This window comes from Dromaius novaehollandiae, chromosome 33 (genome assembly GCF_036370855.1).
Source record: "Dromaius novaehollandiae isolate bDroNov1 chromosome 33, bDroNov1.hap1, whole genome shotgun sequence".
In the NCBI taxonomy this organism is placed as follows: domain Eukaryota; kingdom Metazoa; phylum Chordata; class Aves; order Casuariiformes; family Dromaiidae; genus Dromaius; species Dromaius novaehollandiae.
Window position 1 is genome coordinate 592,323 of NC_088127.1, and position 17,404 is coordinate 609,726.

The window sequence follows — 17,404 nt, forward strand, 5'->3', positions numbered from 1 at the left end:
CCCCACTGCCCCCATATGGGGATCCTTGGGGAACCTGCGACCCCCGTTACCCCGACACCCCCATCCCCGGGGATCCCAGGACCCCCACTGCCCCCACACCAGGGTCCTTAGGGAACCCAAGACCCCCAACATCTCATCCCAGGGGAACTGGGACCCCCCGTCACCCCCATCCCAGGGGACCCCGGCCCCCCTGCACCCCCAGCCCTCCCCCACGAAGTGCCCTGCAGCCGCCCCACACCCCCCAGCCGCCTCAGGAAGGTGGATTCAGCCACTCGATGCCCCATAGGTTGGGAGTGCTGCCAATCATCTGCCCTCAGCCAATGAGAGGCCTCGAGACTGGCTGGGAGGCGGGATGAGCCGCCAGGGCGGGGGGAGGGGCCTGCTCGGTGGCCACACTTCCATTGGCTAACCAAGCTGCCAGTTCGCTGCAAGAGATGGGTGAGGTCTCCCGTCAATCAAATCCAAGCCCTGAGTCTATTGGCCTTTCTGGAAAGGGGCGAGGTTTGTTGCCCTCTCCTGTCACACGGCGCGCCACGCCCAAAGAGCCCTTGCATCCGATTGGTTGCGCTGCCTATCAATCAAAGCCACCTGCGGCTGCGATTCGCCCCTGAGGAAGGCGGTGTTCCGCCTCTCGCCGTGGAGGGGGGACATCTCCTTGAATGCCACAGGGCGAGGGCCGTGTCCATCACTCGTTTCCTGCCTGCCCATTGGCCGTCCTCACCGCAGGCGGGGCTTCCGCGCCCGGCCCGCCCCGCCCCGCCGCAGCCCCTCCCTCGCGGGAGGGGGGGGCCGGGCGGCGATTGGCGGAGGCGGCGCGGCGGGCGGGCGCAGCGCGAGGAAGGCGGCGCGGCGATTGGCGGGGGCCGGCCGTCAGTCAGGCGGGCGGGGCGGGGTGGGGCGGGCGGCGGCGGCGGCGGCTCCCCGATGGCAGCGGCGGGGCCGGCGGCGGCCGCGGCTCCCGCTGGGCTCCAGGCGGTGACGGCGGGGCGGCGCCGCCGGGCGCGGGGGCTGCGGGCCCCCGCTGCGGGGCAGCGAGCAGCGGCCGTCGCCATGGCAGCGCCGCGCAGGTAGGCGGGGCCGGGCGGCGGCGCCCCGCCCCCTCGGGGCGCGGGGAGGGGGGGCAATGGGGGGTGCCCCCCCCCGTGGGCTATGGGGGCAATTGGGGTGCCCCCCCCGTCGGCTATGGGGGGGGGGCAACTGGGGGTGACCCCCGAGGCCTATGGGGGGCAATTGGGGGCGCCTCCCCCCCAGAGATTTGGGGCCCCCCCATGGGCTATAGGGGCAATTGGGGGTGCCCCCCCATGGGCTATAGGGGGTGACCCCCCCCATTTTGTGTTATGGGGCAATTGGAGGTGCCCCCCCATGGGCTATAGGGGGTGACACCCCCCCCATTTTGTGCTATGGGGCAATTGGGGGGGGCCCCGAGGCCTATGGGGGGTGACACCCCCCCCATTTTGTGCTATGGGGCAATTGGAGGTGCCCCCCCATGGGCTATAGGGGGTGACACCCCCCCCATTTTGTGCTATGGGGCAATTGGAGGTGCCCCCCCATGGGCTATAGGGGGTGACACCCCCCCCATTTTGTGCTATGGGGCAATTGGGGGGGGGCCCCAAGGCCTATGGGGGGTGACACCCGCCCCATTTTGTGCTATGGGGCAATTGGGGGTGCCCCCCATGGGCTACAGGGGGTGACACCCCCCTTTTGTGTTGTGGGGCAATTGGGGGTGCCCCCCCCCGGGCCATAGGGACAGTTGGGGTGCCCCCCACCCCGCGCTGTGGGGGCAATCAGGGTGCCCCCTATCTGGGCTATGGGGGGGCATTGGGGGCCCCCCCACTACAGGGGGGCACTGGGAGTCTGTCCCCCCCCCCAAGGCCCTGGGATCCCCTCATCTCAAGGGGGGGGCTTTAGGGTGCCCCCCCAGCAATGAGGACCTCCCCCCCAGCTTATGGGGGGCTACAGGGGGCTGCAGATGTGGGGGGGGCTTTGGGGTCTCCCTGCCCCAACACCCCCCAATTTGGGCTAGAAATGTGCCCCCCCCCTTTATTTGGGGGGGGGGAATCCAGCCCCCCCGCATCGCTGCCTGCCGAGAGGGTGTTGCCCCTCGTTTCCTTTTTCCACCAAAAATGAAGCCGTTTTGGGGGAAAAAAATGGAGAAATGGGCCCGGGGGGGTGGCTTTTATCCCTGTCCCCCCCCCCCAGGCTCTGATCCCCCCCTCCCCGAAAGCTCCCCGGCACCGGGCAGGGCCGCGGCAGCCGCCTTCCCCTCCCTTTTCCGGGGAAAAAAAAAAAAGATGGAGCGAACGCGCCGGCTCCGCAGCCCCTTTGTGTCCGGCTCCGCCGCCCCGGGGGTCTCCCCCCGCCTCGCGTTTTCCCATCCCCAAAAACGGGGAAAACCCCCCCAAAAATCGCACGTAAATCTCTGCTCTCTCTTATCTAGGCCAGGGCTCCGCGCGGAGCCCCCCCCTCGCCGCCGTCGGACCGCCGGGCTTTCCCGAAGCGCGCCTTTTCCGCCCCGGCGCCGCCGGCTTCCCGGGCTCGGCGGCGCGGGGGGGGCGGCGGAAAAAAAGGGGAAAAAAGCCCCATACGGAATAACCTGCCCCACAGATTTGGGGCAAAATCCCGCCGGAAAACGGGCGCCCGGCGCTCCAGTCGGCCTTTCCCGGGCGGCGGGGAGGAATCGCCGCGGCGGCGCTCGGAGATGGTTTATTCCGTATTTTTTTAATTCCTCTTTTTGTTTTATTCCCGGCCCGTCGCCGCCTTTCGCTCCGGTTCGGTCCGTTTAAGCCCCGTTTTCACGGGCGGCGATTCCCGCGGGCCGGAGCGTCGAGGCCGCGGATGGCGCTGGACAGGGAATGCCGCCCGGCAGGCTTCGCGCCGCCCCGGCACCTGCTTTTCCCCTCGGAAATCCCACGTGAAAGGAGAAATCCCGGGGAAAAAAGCCTCGACGGCCGCTTCTCGGCGCATCCCGAGGGTCCAGAGCGGGAGAAACCTTCGCATTCTTGTTCCTTTTTTATCCTCCACCTCCTTGTGCAGGTTATCCTGCAAATTCCCATTTTTTCCTGGATTTTCCGCATCCTGCATTTGCTTAAAAGCAGGGACGGAAAAGCCGGAGCTTTGCCGAGCCGGATGGGGAGCATCCGCGTCCATTTAGCCAACAGCTCCGCTGCAAATTGCCCCTCCGAGACCCCAAAATTCCCGCTTTTAACTTAAAACCTCGGGATTTTAGCCCGGAGCAGGAGACCGGGGCCGTCAGGGTTGGCACGTCCCTCTCCGTCGTCGCCGCGATGCTCCAAAATCCTGCTCCATCCTCCGGAGCGCTTCTGAGAAACACCGGATTAGTGTTTTTTCCCTTAAAAAAAAAAAGCCATTCCTGCTTAACGAGCAATTCTGTATAATTCCGTTAATGATTTAACCGATTTAACTCCCATTTTCCCCTTTTTCAAACAAAGCGTTCCGGTTAAATTTTGCCGGCTTGCGGGAAAACCATTAACCCTTCCGTGCCGCGTTTGCCGACCCGGGATAACGGCTGCTGCCCGGTGCCACCTCACTGCCCCGCAGGCCATTTCGGGACGGGTGCTATTTTTTTCGAAGCGCCCAGTTTTGCCCCCCAGGATGGGGATAAAACTCCTGGAAAACCAGGTTTTCCCGGGATGCCGAGCGGCGCGTTAAAACCCGCTGGAAACTCGCCGAAGGGCCCGTTGGTTGGGTTTTTTTAGGGAATTTAGTTAATCCATGGCTGGAAGCGGAGTGGCATCCGCAGCTCATAGCAGAGAGCGAAACGAGGGTGGTTTTTTAATTTTTTAATGCTTTGGGAATCGCTCGGCGGCGAAGGGAGGAGCCGGAAAACCCGTTCCGGCTCCCGAAATGCCATCGCTCGGCTTGCAGGTGAAGGCGCGAGCGGCCCGAGTCCGCGGCGCCGGCGCCCTCCCCGCCATGGCGAGCCCGGCCGCCAGCCCCGACTCTTCCTCGCACGAAGCCCTCTCCTCCGTCAACTCGGCGCCGGCCTGCTCGCCCGCTTCCGACTCGGAAAACCTCAGCCCCGATGAGCTGGAGCTGCTGGCCAAACTGGAGGAGCAGAACAGGTGAGCGGGCGGGCGGCTCAGCGCCGATTCCCGCGGCGTTTTCCGGACGTTCGGAAACCTTCGGAGAGCCTTGGACGAGCGGGCGGACGTTTGCCGCCTCTTTGGATTTGCATCCCTGCGTTATCCCCCTTTTGCCGGAGCAGATTCCCTCGGCGCCAGGGAAGTCCGAGCAAAGCCCGTTTCGGTCCTTGGCGCTGGTTAAATCCCGCCCTCGGTTCGGCCCGGATGCAGCCGAATGCCGGGAAGGGAATAAAAGCAGAGGCGAGCCCGGAGGGGCCAAGGATGGGCCAAAACCGGGCGAGAAACCCTTTTTACGTGCTGAAAATCAACCGATTTTATGAGCCGAAAATCAAAAATTCCTGGAAAACCGGGGTGGCAGTAATTGCAGCATTGGCTGCTCTGCACCGAGTGTTTTATTGGCCACTTGGGCAATCCCGGAGCGTTGAAATGACTCGGAAAAAACAAATGGAAATCCCTCGTTTCTGCTTCTGGAGTTAAAACGTGGCTTTTTCCGGGGCGATTTCACGCGCTCGGACCGGGAGGAGAATGAAGCTTCTCCCCGGGCAGCGCTGCGTCTCCTCTGATTCTTGCAAATCTTCCAAAAAAAAAACTCGGATTTGAAAAATGGGAATTCTGCAAAAGAAAAATAAAAAGGGGGAGGGAAGAAAACAAGTGCTGGGCAGCGGCGGTCGGTGGCCCCCGGGTGAAGGTGCCCGTGGGGTTGTCCACTCCGGTGGTGGCCCCCCATCTCCGGGCTCTCCGGCAGGCTCCTGGAAGCCGACTCCAAGTCCATGCGCTCCATGAACGGCTCGCGGCGGAACAGCGGCTCCTCGCTGGTCTCCAGCTCGTCGGCCTCCTCCAACCTGAGCCACCTCGAGGAGGACACGTGGATCCTCTGGGGCCGCATCGTCAACGAGTGGGACGAGTGGCGGAAGAAGAAGGAGAAGCTGCTGAAGGTGAGGTGCCGCCGCCGCCATTCCCACCCCGCCTCGGGCCCTTCTCCGGCTTTTTGGGGGTTTTTTCCCTTTTTTCGCTAGCGCCCTTTCCCGCAGGAGCTCATCCGGAAAGGGATCCCCCACCACTTCCGTGCCATCGTCTGGCAGCTGCTCTGCAGTGCCACCGACATGCCCGTCAAGAACCAGTACTCGGAGCTGCTCAAGATGTCCTCGCCCTGCGAGAAGCTCATCCGCCGGGACATCGCCCGCACCTACCCCGAGCACGAGTTCTTCAAGGGACAGGACAGCCTCGGCCAGGAGGTGCTCTTCAACGTCATGAAGGTACAAGGCCGCCCGACGGAGACCCCCCGGCCGGCGCCGGCCGAGCCCGGATCCTCCGGTTTTGTCCCGGGGCTGCGAAACCATCCGTGACCATTTCCCCCAATCCGGGGAGCCGTAATTGGTGGAAACGATCCCGGATTGAGGGCCGTGAACCCCCAATCTCGCCCTTTTTCCCCCGTTAAAGCTACGGGATGAACAAAATTCCAACTAGGGCAGTGGAAGTGAAGAAACGAACCACCATTTTCCCCCAGAAAGGGTTTCTTGCGGCCTCTGCCGCAGCCGGATGCCGGTTCTGATGCTGCCAGGGCTTTCATGGATATTAATATTAAAAGCTCCCGGTTTTCTCCGGGTTTTTGCGGCCTCACGCCTTGGGAAGGGGTGGAAACCCCACCGTTTCCCGGCAAGCGGTGCAAACGCTCCTGGAGCCCGCAACGGTCCATCCCAGGCCGGGTTTTTCCTGCTGGGTTTTCCTCCACCGGGAGGAACAGGAGAGTCGGTCGCAAGCTTTTCCGGTCAAAACGAAAGCCGGCGGGAAAAACAAACTTAGGGGAGCGCCATCGACCTTAAAAAATAGAATAGAATAGAATAAAATAGAATAAAATGCCGCTGGGCACCCCGCGGTTCCCGGCTCCCTCTCAGCCGCCCTCCTCTTCCCTTCCAGGCTTATTCCCTGGTGGACCGGGAGGTGGGATACTGCCAGGGCAGCGCCTTCATCGTGGGATTGCTGCTCATGCAGGTGGGTGCTGGGCCGCCGCTTTCCCGGCCGGGGCGGCTTGGGACCGCCGGGGTTTTAACGCTGCCGCCGGCGGGGTTGACGCTGTCTCGGTCGGACGGCAGATGCCGGAGGAGGAGGCTTTCTGCGTGTTCGTGCGGCTGATGCAGGAATACCGCTTGCGGGAGCTCTTCAAGCCCAGCATGGCCGAGCTGGGGCTCTGCATCTACCAGTTCGAGTACATGCTGCAGGTAACTGCCGGCCCCGACCCCCAAACCGCCCCGGGAGGAAGCCGGTGGGGGGAAAAGGCGACGGAAACGCCGCGCCGGCTCGCGGGAGGATAAAACCGACGGCCCGATGAAACGTTTTTCCCCCCCTCCGGTTTCTCTGCCGCTTGCAGGAGCAGCTGCCGGAGCTGAACATCCACTTCCGTTCGCAGAGCTTCCTCACCTCCATGTACGCCTCGTCCTGGTTCCTCACCCTCTTCCTCACCACCTTCCCCTTGCCGGTGGCCACGCGGGTCTTCGACATCTTCATGTACGAGGTAACGGGGGCCGCAGCGGCGAGGGCTTCCCCGGGGGCGCGGCGGAGCCCGCCGCGGTCCCGCTCGAATAGCCAGACCCCGCTGGACGTCACCCGGGAAGAGAAAACGCGGGATTGTCCCCGCCACGAAAAGCCGCGGCGGTTCGGAGGCTCCCGAGCTCGCGCCGCGGGGGCCGGCGCGGGTGCGAACGGGCGCCCGAGCCGGCCCCCTCCCTCTCCGCACACCTTGCAGGGGCTGGAGATCATCTTCCGCGTGGGCATGGCCCTCCTGCAGTTCAACCAGGCCGAGCTGATCCAGCTGGACATGGAGGGGATGTCGCAGGTGAGAGCGGGCGGCCGGGCGGCCTCCTCGGGACGCCGGGGCCCGCACGGCCGGCGCTCACCCTCGCCGGGGCCTCCGCAGTACTTCCAGAAGGTGATTCCCCACCAGTTCGACAGCTGCCCCGACAAGCTCATCCTGAAAGCCTACCAGGTCAAATACAACCCCAAAAAGATGAAGCGGTGAGTCGGTTTTCCCGGCTTCTGCGCAGTTTTCGCCCTCTCCGCCGCGCCGGAGCGGTTCGATCCGCCGCAGAGGGGCCACGGCGGGTGCCGCGACGCCTCTCCTCCCCGTGTCCGCCGCAGGCTGGAGAAGGAATACGCTGCCATCAAGAACAAGGAGATGGAGGAGCAGATCGAGATCAAGGTAAGGGCTTCTCCTCCCTCGCGGTTGCCGCGGCACCGAGGTTTCCCGGCTGATTTCTCCCCTCTCCTCCCTCCCCAGCGGCTCAGGACCGAGAACCGCCTGCTGAAGCAGCGGATCGAGACGCTGGAGAAGGTGAGGGCCCCGGGGTTGCCACCCACATGCCAGACCCACCGAGGGGCCACCACCACATCCGAGTCGCGCAGGATTTGGGTCCCTTTTTTCGGTTTTGGCTCGGTTTTTCATGGTTGGTTTTCTCCCACCCGGGGGTGGCCCTTGTGCTGGGGATTTTTGTGCCGCGGCAGCGCCAGAAATGGCCCCCCTGCTCCTCCCCGGCGACTCTTCCAAGCCCGACTCTTAAGCGTGGGCCTAGCTAAAAGGCGCACGTTGAAGACGGCTCGCTGCCCGGTCTAAACACCACGAGCGCATTCTCCGGGTGGAGCAACGGCCGAGCCGCCGCCGTCCTCTCTGCCGGGGCTGTCGGGCTCTTCTCTCCGCCTCGGCTTCGCTCTCTTCTTTTGCTTCTAGCTGTAGCGGGGAGCCGCTTGTCTGACGATCTCGTTCCGTGTCGTTCTCTTTCTCTTTCCTCCCTCCGTCTTTCCTTCCCTGTGGGGCTGTCCCGTAGGAGAGCGCTGCCTTGGCAGACAGGCTCATCCAGGTATCGTAACGCCGTTCTTTCCCTCTCCGCTCGCTTCGCCCTTCCGCCTCGCTCCAGCCCGGAAAGGTGCTGCCGCTTTTCCGCGACGCTCCTTTTTCTCCTCGCTTCCCCCGCGGGCAGCGGGCGCTCGCCCTGCCCCGGGGGGCCGGCGGTGACGGGCACGCGTCCCTTCTCGGTGGCAGGGCCAGGTGACGCGAGCGCAGGAGGCGGAGGAGAACTACATCATCAAGCGGGAGCTGGCGGTGGTGAAGCAGCAGTGCAGCTCGGCCACGGAGAACCTGCAGCGAGCCCAGAGCACCATCCGCGAGCTGCAGGACCAGCAGGTCGGTCCCTGGCATCCAAACCCCTTCCCTGGTTGTCCCTTCCCTGCCACCACCCTTCCAGGGACGTGCCGTGAGCGCGTCGGGGCTCGGCAGGCACCCACCTCCCATCACGGTGCCGCTGCCTGACGCCCGTCTGCTCTCGCAGGGCAACCCGCGCTTCACGGAGGAGTTCGTCACCCACCTGGAGACGGAGCTGGAGCAGTCGCGGCTGCGGGAGACCGAAACCCTCAGCGCCCTCAAAGAGATGCAGGACAAAGTGCTGGACATGGAGAAGGTAGCGGGCAAGGGAGCAGGGTTTCGCCCGAGCGTCAGCGTTTCGGGGGTCTCCTGTGAGTGTTGGTGTCTCGGGTCTCTTGTCTTGGTGTCCCCCATCTTGGGCATCTCCAGTGTTTTGGTGGTCTCTTGTCTTGGTGGCCCCCATCTTGGGCATCTCTGGCATCTCAGGGGTCTCCCATGAGTGTTGGCATCTCAGGGGTCTTCCATCCTGGTGTCCTGTGAGCATCGGTGTCTTGGGGGTCTCCCACCCAGTGTCCTACAAGTGTTGGTGACATCTCGGGGGTCTCTGGTCCCAGCATCCTGTGAGCATCAGCGTCTCAGGGGTCTCCCATGAACATGAGTGTCTCAGGGATCTCAGGGATCTTCTATCCTGGTGTCCCATGAGCATCAGCATCTTAGGGATCTCCCCTCCTGGTGTCCCACGAGCATCAGGTGTCTTGGGGGGGTCTCCAGTGAACATTGGCATCTTGGGGGTCTCCATTCCCGGTGTCATGTGAGTGTCGGTGTCTTAGGGATCTCTGGTCCTGGTGTCCCACAAGCATCAGCATCGAGAGGTCTCCTGCTACAACATGGCCCAAGCATCAGTGTCTTGGGGATCTCCCAGCTGGCGTCCCATGAGCATTGGCGTCTCAGGGGTCTCCTGCAAGCAGTGGTGTCTCAGGAGTCTCTGTCCCTGGTGTTGTTTGAGTTTTGGTGTCTCAGAGATCTCTTGGCCTGATGTCCTGCATCTCAGGGGTCTCCGGCTGCGGTGTTGCGCTAGCGTTGGTGTCTCGAGGGTCTCCAGCATCACGGGGATCTCTCATTGCTGTGTCGCACGGGCGTCAGTGTCTTGGGGGTCTCCATCTCTGGTGTTGTGCGAGTGTCCGTGTGTAAGGGATCTCTCGTCCTGGTGTCAGGCGTCTCGGGGATTTCAGGCCCCAGCATGACACAAGCAGTGGCATTTTGTGGCGCTCTGGTCCTGGTGTCCCACGAGCATCAGCATTGCAGGGGTCTGCTGCAACGTGGCCCAATCGTCAGTGTCTTGGGGATGTCCCACCTGGTGTCCCATGGGTGGTGGCATCTTGGGGGTCTCACGCTATGGTGTCATGGGGATCTCCTGTCCTGGTGTCCTGCATCCTGGGGTTCTCTGGCTCCAGCATCGCGTGAGCATTGGTGTCTTGGGGGTCTCCCGCAAGCGTCAGTGTCTCAGGGATCTCCTGCCATGGCCTCACGCAAGCGTGGGCATCTCAGGGATCTCCCATCTTGGTGTCCCACAAGCCCTGGCATCTCAGGGGTCTCCAGCCCCAGTGTCACCCAAACATCAAGGTCTTGGGGCTCTCCTGTGTGGTGTCACCCAAACATTGGGGTCTCAGGGCTCTCCCACCTGGCATCACCCAAAGATCAAGGTCTCAGGGCTCTCCCACCAGGCATCACGGAGGTCTCCCACCCAGCATCACCCAAACGTTGGCATCTCAGGGGTCTCCAACCCCAGCATCACCCAAACATCGAGGTTTTGGGGCTCTCCCACCCAGCGTCGCAGGGGTCTCTCGGCTGGCGTCACCCAAACGTCAGGGTCTCGGGACTCTCCCACCCGGTGTCCCACAAGTGTCCCCCACTGCGGGGCACCCACACCACGGCTCCGCTCTCGCCCGCAGAGGAACAGCCTGCTCCCGGACGAGAACAACGTGGCCCGCTTGCAGGAGGAGCTCAAGGCGCTGAAGGTGCGTGAGGCCGAGGCCGTGAAGTCGCTCAAGGAGCTGCAGCAGCAGGTCAAGGACCTCAACGACACCTGGCAGGTAAGGCTGGGCCCTGGGGCCGCCGTCGCTCGCCTCGGCCCTCGCCCGGACGCCTGGGTCCTCTCCGCCCTAGGCTCAGCTGGCGCGGGCCAGCGGGCGCTGGAAGGACTCGCCCCGCAAGAACAACGTCAACGAGCTGCAGGACGAGCTGATGACGGCGCGCCTGCGCGAGACGCAGGCCCAGGCCGAGCTGCGCGAGCTGCGGCAGCGGGTGGTGGAGCTGGAAACCCAGGTGAGGGGCTCCCCGGGCCCGGGACGGCGTCGCGAAAGCGGAGCGAGATGCCCCCCAACCAGGAATGGTCAAGGGGTGAAGCTGAGGGTGCGGAGCACCCATGGGTGCCGCGGGGAGGTCCCCGGGCCACCTGCCAACCATCTCCTGGTGCCCCCAGGACCAGATCCACAGCAACCTGCTGAACCGGACGGAGCAGGAGTGCGCGGGGCTGCAGGAGAAGCTGCAGTACGTCACGGCCCAGAACAAGGGGCTCCAGACCCAGCTGAGCGAGACCAAGCGCAAGCACGCCGAGTCCGAGTGCAAGGTGGGCCGGGGGGCTGCCCCATGTCCCCTCCCACGGGGTCCCCGTGTCCCCTCCAGCAGGATCTAGGTGCCCTGTCCAAGGATAACCCCCATGTCCCTTCTGATGGGGTCCTGATGTCCCACCCAAGGGCGAGCCAACATCCCCTCCGATGGGGTCCTCACGCCCAGCTCAAGCATGACCCAGTGGCCCCTCCAGTGCAGTCCCGAAGTCCCCTCTGATGGGGTCCTCACGTCCCACCCAACGGCCAGCCAACGTCCCCTCCAATGGGGTCCCAATGCCCAGCTCAAGGGCGAAACAATGTTCCCTCCAGTGGAGTCCTGATGTCCCCTCCAACAGGGTCCCGACACCCTGCCCAAGCATGACCCGATGTCCCCTCTCATGGGGTCCCGATGTCACCTCTGATGGTTTCCCAGCGTCCCCTCCAACAGGGTCCCACCACCCTGTCCAAGGGCGAGTCAGTGTCCCCTCTGATGGGGTGCTAGAGCCCTGCCCAAGGGTGACCCAATGTCCCCTCTGCAGAGGTCCCATCACCCCTCCCATGGTGTCCTGAAGTCCCCTCCAATGGGGTCCCAACACGCTTTCCAAGGGCAACTCAATGTCCCCTCCAACGGGGTCCCCACGTCCCCTTCGACTGGGTCCCATGTCCCTCACAGAGAGCGGCAGTTTGGGGATGGGTGGGTGGGGGTGGGATACAGTGACACCCCAGCAAAACAGCTGCTCCTGGGGTGGCCCCCGACGTCCCCAACGTCCCTGATGTCCCCGGCAGAGCAAGGAGGAGGTGATGGCGGTGCGGCTGCGCGAGGCCGACAGCATGGCAGCGGTGGCCGAGATGCGGCAGCGCATCGCCGAGCTGGAGATCCAGGTGAGGGCCGGGCAGGGGATGGGGACGCGGGGGATGGCCACCGCTGGGGACGGCCACCGCTGGGGACAGCCACCACGAGGTGCTCACCCCCGGCCCTGCGTCCCCGCAGAGGGAAGAGGGCATGATCCAGGGCCAGCTCAACAACTCGGACGCCTCGCAGTACATCCGCGAGCTCAAGGACCACATCGACGAGCTCAAGGCCGAGGTAAGGCCCTGGCCGGGCCCTCCCGGAGCACCCATGGGTGCCTTCAGGCACCCTCAAGCACCCACGTGCACCCATGGTTACCTTTGAGCACCCACGTGCACCCACAGGTACCTTCGAGTGCCCATGTGCGCCCGTGGGCACCCACAGATGCTCTTGGGCACCCATGGGCACCCCGGGGCACCTGCAGACACCCATAGGTACCCATGGGCATCCACAGGTATGCGTGGGCAGCCTTGGGCACCCATGGGCACCTACAGACGTGCATGGGTACCCACGGGCACCCATGGGCACCCTTGGGCACCTCTGGGCACCCTCTAGGACCCATGAGCACCCCAGGCCATCCATGGGCACCCTGGGACACCCATGAGCACCCATGAGCATCCCCGGGCACTCTTGGGGACTCACAGGACACCTTTGGGGACACAGTGGGGACATGGCGAGGGCTGGTCCCAAGCGTCCCCAAATGGGACCGTGCTGCGGGTGGGCACCGTCAGCGATGTTGCCCCGGGGCCATGCGGCACCACGTTGTCCCCTGTCCTGTGTCCCCTGTCCCCGCATCCCATGCTGTGTCTCCATATCCCTGCGCCTGTCCCCGTGTCCATGTCCACCGTCCAACGTCTTTGTGCTGTCCCTCGTCTGTCCCATGTCCCTGTCCCCCATCCCATGTGCTTGTGCCTGTCCCCCATCCGTCCCATGTCCCCTGTCCACCATCTCGTGTCCATGTCCCCATCCCACATCCCCATGCCTGTCCTATATCCTGTCCCCCATCCCATGTCACCTGTCACCGTGCAATGTCCCTGTGCCATGTCCCCATGCCTGTGCCCATGTCCCCACGCCTGTCCCATGTCCCTGTACCTATCCCTTATAACATGTCCCCATGCCTGCCCCATGTCACTGTGCCATGTGCAATGTCCCCATGCTTTTCCCTATCCCCATGTCCCTGTGCCTGTCCCCATGTCTGTCCCTGTCCCATGTCCACTCTCCCCATGTCACGTCCCCTGTCCCCATGTCCTTGTGCCTGTCCCATGTCCCCTGTCCCATATCTCCTGTCCCCATGTCCTTGTGCCTGTTCCGTGTCTCTATGCATGTCCCATGTCCTTTGTGCCATGTCCCCGTGCCTGTCCCCATGTCCCTGTCCCATGTCCCCTATCCCATATCGCCTGTCCTCCTGTCCCACATCCCGTGGGCCGTGTCCCTGTCCCCCATCCCCTATCCCCAGTTCCCGTGTCCTCGTGCCTGTCCCCTGTCCCCACGCCTGTCCCACGTCCCCTGTCCCCGCGCCTGTCCCACGTCCCCTGTCCCCGCGCGTGTCCCCACAGATCCGGCTGCTGAAGGGCCCCAAGGCCTTCGGCGAGGCGCTGGGCTTCGACAGCATCCACATCGTGCGGCACCTGGCCGACGAGGACTCGCTGGCCTCGTCGGACGAGGAGCTGGCGCCAGCGCCCTTCGCCCTGCCGCCCCGCGGCTTCCTGCGCCCCGCCGCCCGCGCCAAGGAGAGCTCGGGCAGCACCGACAGCGAGGCCGAGGAGCCCCCGGCCCCTGCCAGCCCCCACGCCGGCCCCCTGGCCCGCTGACGCGCCGGGGACGAGCCGCGGTGGGGACGAGCCGCGGCGGGGACGAGCCGTGCCGGGACGAGCCGCGCGCCGGGGACAGCGGTGAAGCCACGCTCCGACGCCAAGGTCGAACCCGTGGTCCAACGCTAAGGTCGAACTCGTGGTCCGACGCTGGGGTCGAAGCCCCGCTCTAACATTGGGGTCAAACCCGTGCGCCAGGTGGGGGTGGACCCATCTTCTACCTGGGGTCTAACCTGTGCTCTTCCTGGGGCTGACCCCCACGCTCTAACTTCGGGGTTGACCCCCACGCTCTAACATGTGGGGTTGAACCCACACGCTAACGTTGGGGTCAAACCCATGCACTGCGTGGGGGGTGGACCCACACGCCAACGCTGGGGTGGAACCCATGCACCAGCGGGGGTGGAACTCGTGCTCTAACGTTGCAGTTGACCCACTGCTCTAACGTTGCGGTTGACCCACTGCTCTGACCTTGGGGTTGACCCCATGCTCTGCCTGGGGCTGAACCCACAGTCCTAACGTAGGGTTGAACCGAGGCACCTGCTGGGCTCGGACCCACGTGCCAACACTGGGGTTGGACCCACAGCCCAGCTGGGGTCGATCCCACACACTAACATCGGGGTTGAACCTATTCTCCAGCATTCGGGGTCAAACCTATGTTCAGGCTGGGGTTGAACCCACGCAGTAATGTTGGGGTTGAACCAAGGCACCAGCTGAGGTTGGACCCACACGCCAACGTTGGGCTTGAACCCGTGCTCTGCTTGGGGTTGAACCCATGCTCCAACGTTGGGGTTGAACCAAGGCACCAGCTGAGGTTGGACCCACACGCCAACGTTGGGCTTGAACCCGTGCTCTGCTTGGGGTTGAACCCACACTCTAATATTGGGGTTGACTCTCTGTCATGACTGGGGTTGGACCCCCTTCTCCAACGTTGAGGTTGAACCCACGCTCTAACGTTGGGGTTCAACCCACGCACCAGCTGGACTTGACCCCACACACTAATATTTGGGTTGAACCCAAGCTCTAACTTTGGGGTCAAAACCATGCACTGGGTTGGGGGGGGGGGAATGGACCCACACTCTAACACTGGGGGTCAGACCCACATGCTAACATTCGGATTGATGCCACACACAACATTGGGGTCAAACTCATGCTCTGCCTGGGGTTGAACCCGTTCTCCAACATCGGGGTTGAACCTGTTCTCCAACATCGGGGTTGAACCCATGTTCTAACTGTGGGGTTGAGCCGAGGCACCTGCTCGGGTTGGCCCCACGTGCCAACGTGGGGCTGGACCCAAAGATGGGCTGGGGTTGACCCCACGCGCCAACATTGGGGTCAGACCCACGCTCTGGCTGGGGTTGAACCCGTTCGCCAACATCAGGGGTCAACCCCGGCTCCAACGTTGGGGTTGAACCATGGTGCCAACGTTGGGGTTGACCCACAGTGCTAATGTTGGCGTTGACCCACATGCCAACGTTGGGGTTGACCCCAGGCTCCAACGCGGTTGAACGCTGGGACGTGGTGGGACCCCAGGATGTGGCCAGACCCCCGGAGGGGCTTGAACCCTGGACCTGGCTGGACCCTGAGATGCAGCCCGCTCCCGGGACGGGATCAGACCCCGGACACGGCCTGACCGCGAGGGTGGTGGACATGGTCCAACCCTGGAGAGGGGCCAACCCACGCTGCAGCGGGACCTCGGACACAGTCAGCGCCCGGGATGTGGCCGGACCCTGGACACGGCCACGTCCCCCGGACACCACCAGACCCTGGGACATGGCTCAACCCTGGACACAGCTGGACCCGGGATGTGGCCAGAGCCTTGGAGGTGGCTCAACCCCGGCATGACCCAACCCTCGGCCGTGGCCAGACGCCGGGACACAGCCGGATCCCGGGACGCGGCCGGATCCCGGGACACGGCCGGATCCCGGGACACGGCTCAGCCTCGGACACAGATGGCCCCGACCCGGGACGCGGCCCAACCTGGGACACGCCGGGACCCTGGACGTGGTCGGACCCGGGACGAAGGCGCCACCGGGGCCCCCCCAGCGCCCAGGTCCACCCCGGACTCACCCCCCCCCCCCCCCGCCCCAGCGCCCGGGTCCGTCCCCGTCGCGGCCATGTCCCCCCCCCCCCCCCCCGCCTGGTTCAGCCCCCCCTGTACAGTGAAATACAGTCGGGCCGCGGGGTCCCCGCGGTGCTCAAACTGGGGACTGTGCAATTTCCCCCCCCCCCCGAGAAATGCCCCTCTGGGTCCCCCACAACGTCTGGGGATGTCCCCAGGGCCCCCCCTCAAACCTCCCTGGCCCTCCCCAGGACCCCCCCCCCCCTTCGGGGACCCCCCCCCCAAACCTGCCCCCCCAGGATCCCCAACCCCCCCCCCCCAGGAGTCCCCAAATAACCTGCCCCCCCCGACCCACAAAACCCCCCGGGAGCCCCCAAAACCTCCTGCCCCCCCCCCCCAAAAAACCACTCAGGTCTCAGCAGCACCTTTATAGCCCCCAGTATTGGGGGGGGGAACAGACACATATTTTGGGGGGGGGCCTGGGGGGCCACAGGCATCCGGGGCTCAGGCTCTTGCTGGGGGGGTCCTGGTCCCATCGGACGGCTGCTTTGGGTCCAGGGTCTTGGGCTGGGGGGGGGAACCAGGTGTCCCCCAATGCCCCCCCCAGTGCCCCATTGTCCCCCAGTGCCCTCATTCTCCCCCCAGTGTCCCCCAGTCTTTCCAGTGCCCCCCCCAGTGCTCCCAGTAATTTCAGCACCCCCCTATGCTCCCAGTGCCCCCCCAATGCTCCCAGTAACCTCCAGCATCTCCCTCCCAGTGCCCCCCCAGTGCCTCACAGTGCCCCCAGTAACCTCTCAGTGCCCCCCCCAGTGCTCCCCAGTACCTCCCCAGTACCCCATACCTGGCTCCCACGGGGGCGGGGGACGGCATCGGGGCCGGGGGACACTGGCGGTGGCCGGGGGGCTGGGGGAGATTGGAGGGGGGGTTAGACTGGGGGGGGTCAGGAGGTTTGGGGGGGTTAAGGATTTGGGGAGGGTCTGGACATTTTTGGGGGGGGGGGTCCAGATTGGGGGGGGCAGTAAGCTTTGGGGGGGGGTAGGGATTTGGGAGGGGGGCTGCAGGGGTTGGGAGGGGGGTCCAGGTGGGGGGGGTTGAAGATGTGGGGGGCGTTATAGGTTTTGGGGGGGGGTGGCAGGGTTGGGGGGGTCTGGAGATCTTGGGGGGGGTCAGAGTTTTGGGGGGGGTTGAAGGATTTGGGCTTTTGGGGGGGGTTGGGGGTATTGGGGGGGTTGGGGAGGGTCGGGGGTTTGGGGGGGGGCCGGGGGGGGTCGGGGTCCCACCTGTGCGCACGTAGACAAGCCAGAGCCCCCCCGCGAGCGCCGCCCCCACCACGAAGGCCCCGAAGGCGACGGCGGTGACAGCGGCGGGGGGCACCGGGGCGGCTGCGGGGGCCCAGGCGTCCGGGAGGGGCCCAGGCGTCCGGGAGAGAGCAGGCGTCAGGGGGGGGCCCGGGTCCCCGGGGGGGGGGGCCAGGCGTCCTGGTGCCCCCCCTTCCCCCCCCCCCGGGGGGGCCCAGGTGTCCCGGCACTCACCGGCGGGGGGCGGCGGTCTCTCCCGGGCCGGCGGCGGCTCCGGGCGGCGGAGGCCGGGGGGGGGCACGGGGCCGGGCCCGGGGGGGGCGGCTGGGGGCAGCAGTGAGAAGGCGGCGGCAGCGGGGGGGGGGGGAACCGGGGGGTCCCGGGGGGGATCCCGGGGGTCCCGGTCGGGTCTGGGGATCCCGGTTGGGGTTTAAATGGTCCCGGTTGGGTCCCGGGGGGGATCCCGGGGGTCCCGGTTGGGGTTCAGGGGTCCCGGTTAGTCCCGATTGGGTCTCGGTTGGTCCCGGGGGTCCCAGTCGGGT

General features: G+C 65.1%; 1 protein-coding gene across 2 annotated transcripts; it reads left to right on the forward strand.

Moving 5' to 3' along the window:
- The first annotated feature begins 871 nt into the window (after window positions 1–871).
- EVI5L (ecotropic viral integration site 5 like) lies at window positions 872–15,709 on the forward strand. Of its 2 annotated transcripts, XM_064499331.1 has the most exons (20): window positions 872–1,067; window positions 3,886–4,082; window positions 4,849–5,038; window positions 5,135–5,359; window positions 6,021–6,095; window positions 6,197–6,322; window positions 6,472–6,615; window positions 6,847–6,936; window positions 7,018–7,115; window positions 7,239–7,299; window positions 7,378–7,431; window positions 7,922–7,954; window positions 8,137–8,277; window positions 8,423–8,551; window positions 10,188–10,328; window positions 10,402–10,560; window positions 10,718–10,864; window positions 11,631–11,726; window positions 11,836–11,931; window positions 13,251–15,709. In XM_064499331.1, exons 2-20 carry the CDS (start codon window positions 3,934–3,936, stop codon window positions 13,503–13,505), a joined length of 2,409 nt encoding a protein of 802 aa, XP_064355401.1. In that variant the 5' UTR covers window positions 872–1,067; window positions 3,886–3,933; the 3' UTR covers window positions 13,506–15,709. The 2 variants fall into 2 exon arrangements, with proteins under 2 accessions (XP_064355401.1, XP_064355402.1); XM_064499332.1 differs by lacking the exon at window positions 7,922–7,954.
- The last annotated feature ends 1,695 nt before the right edge of the window (window positions 15,710–17,404 follow it).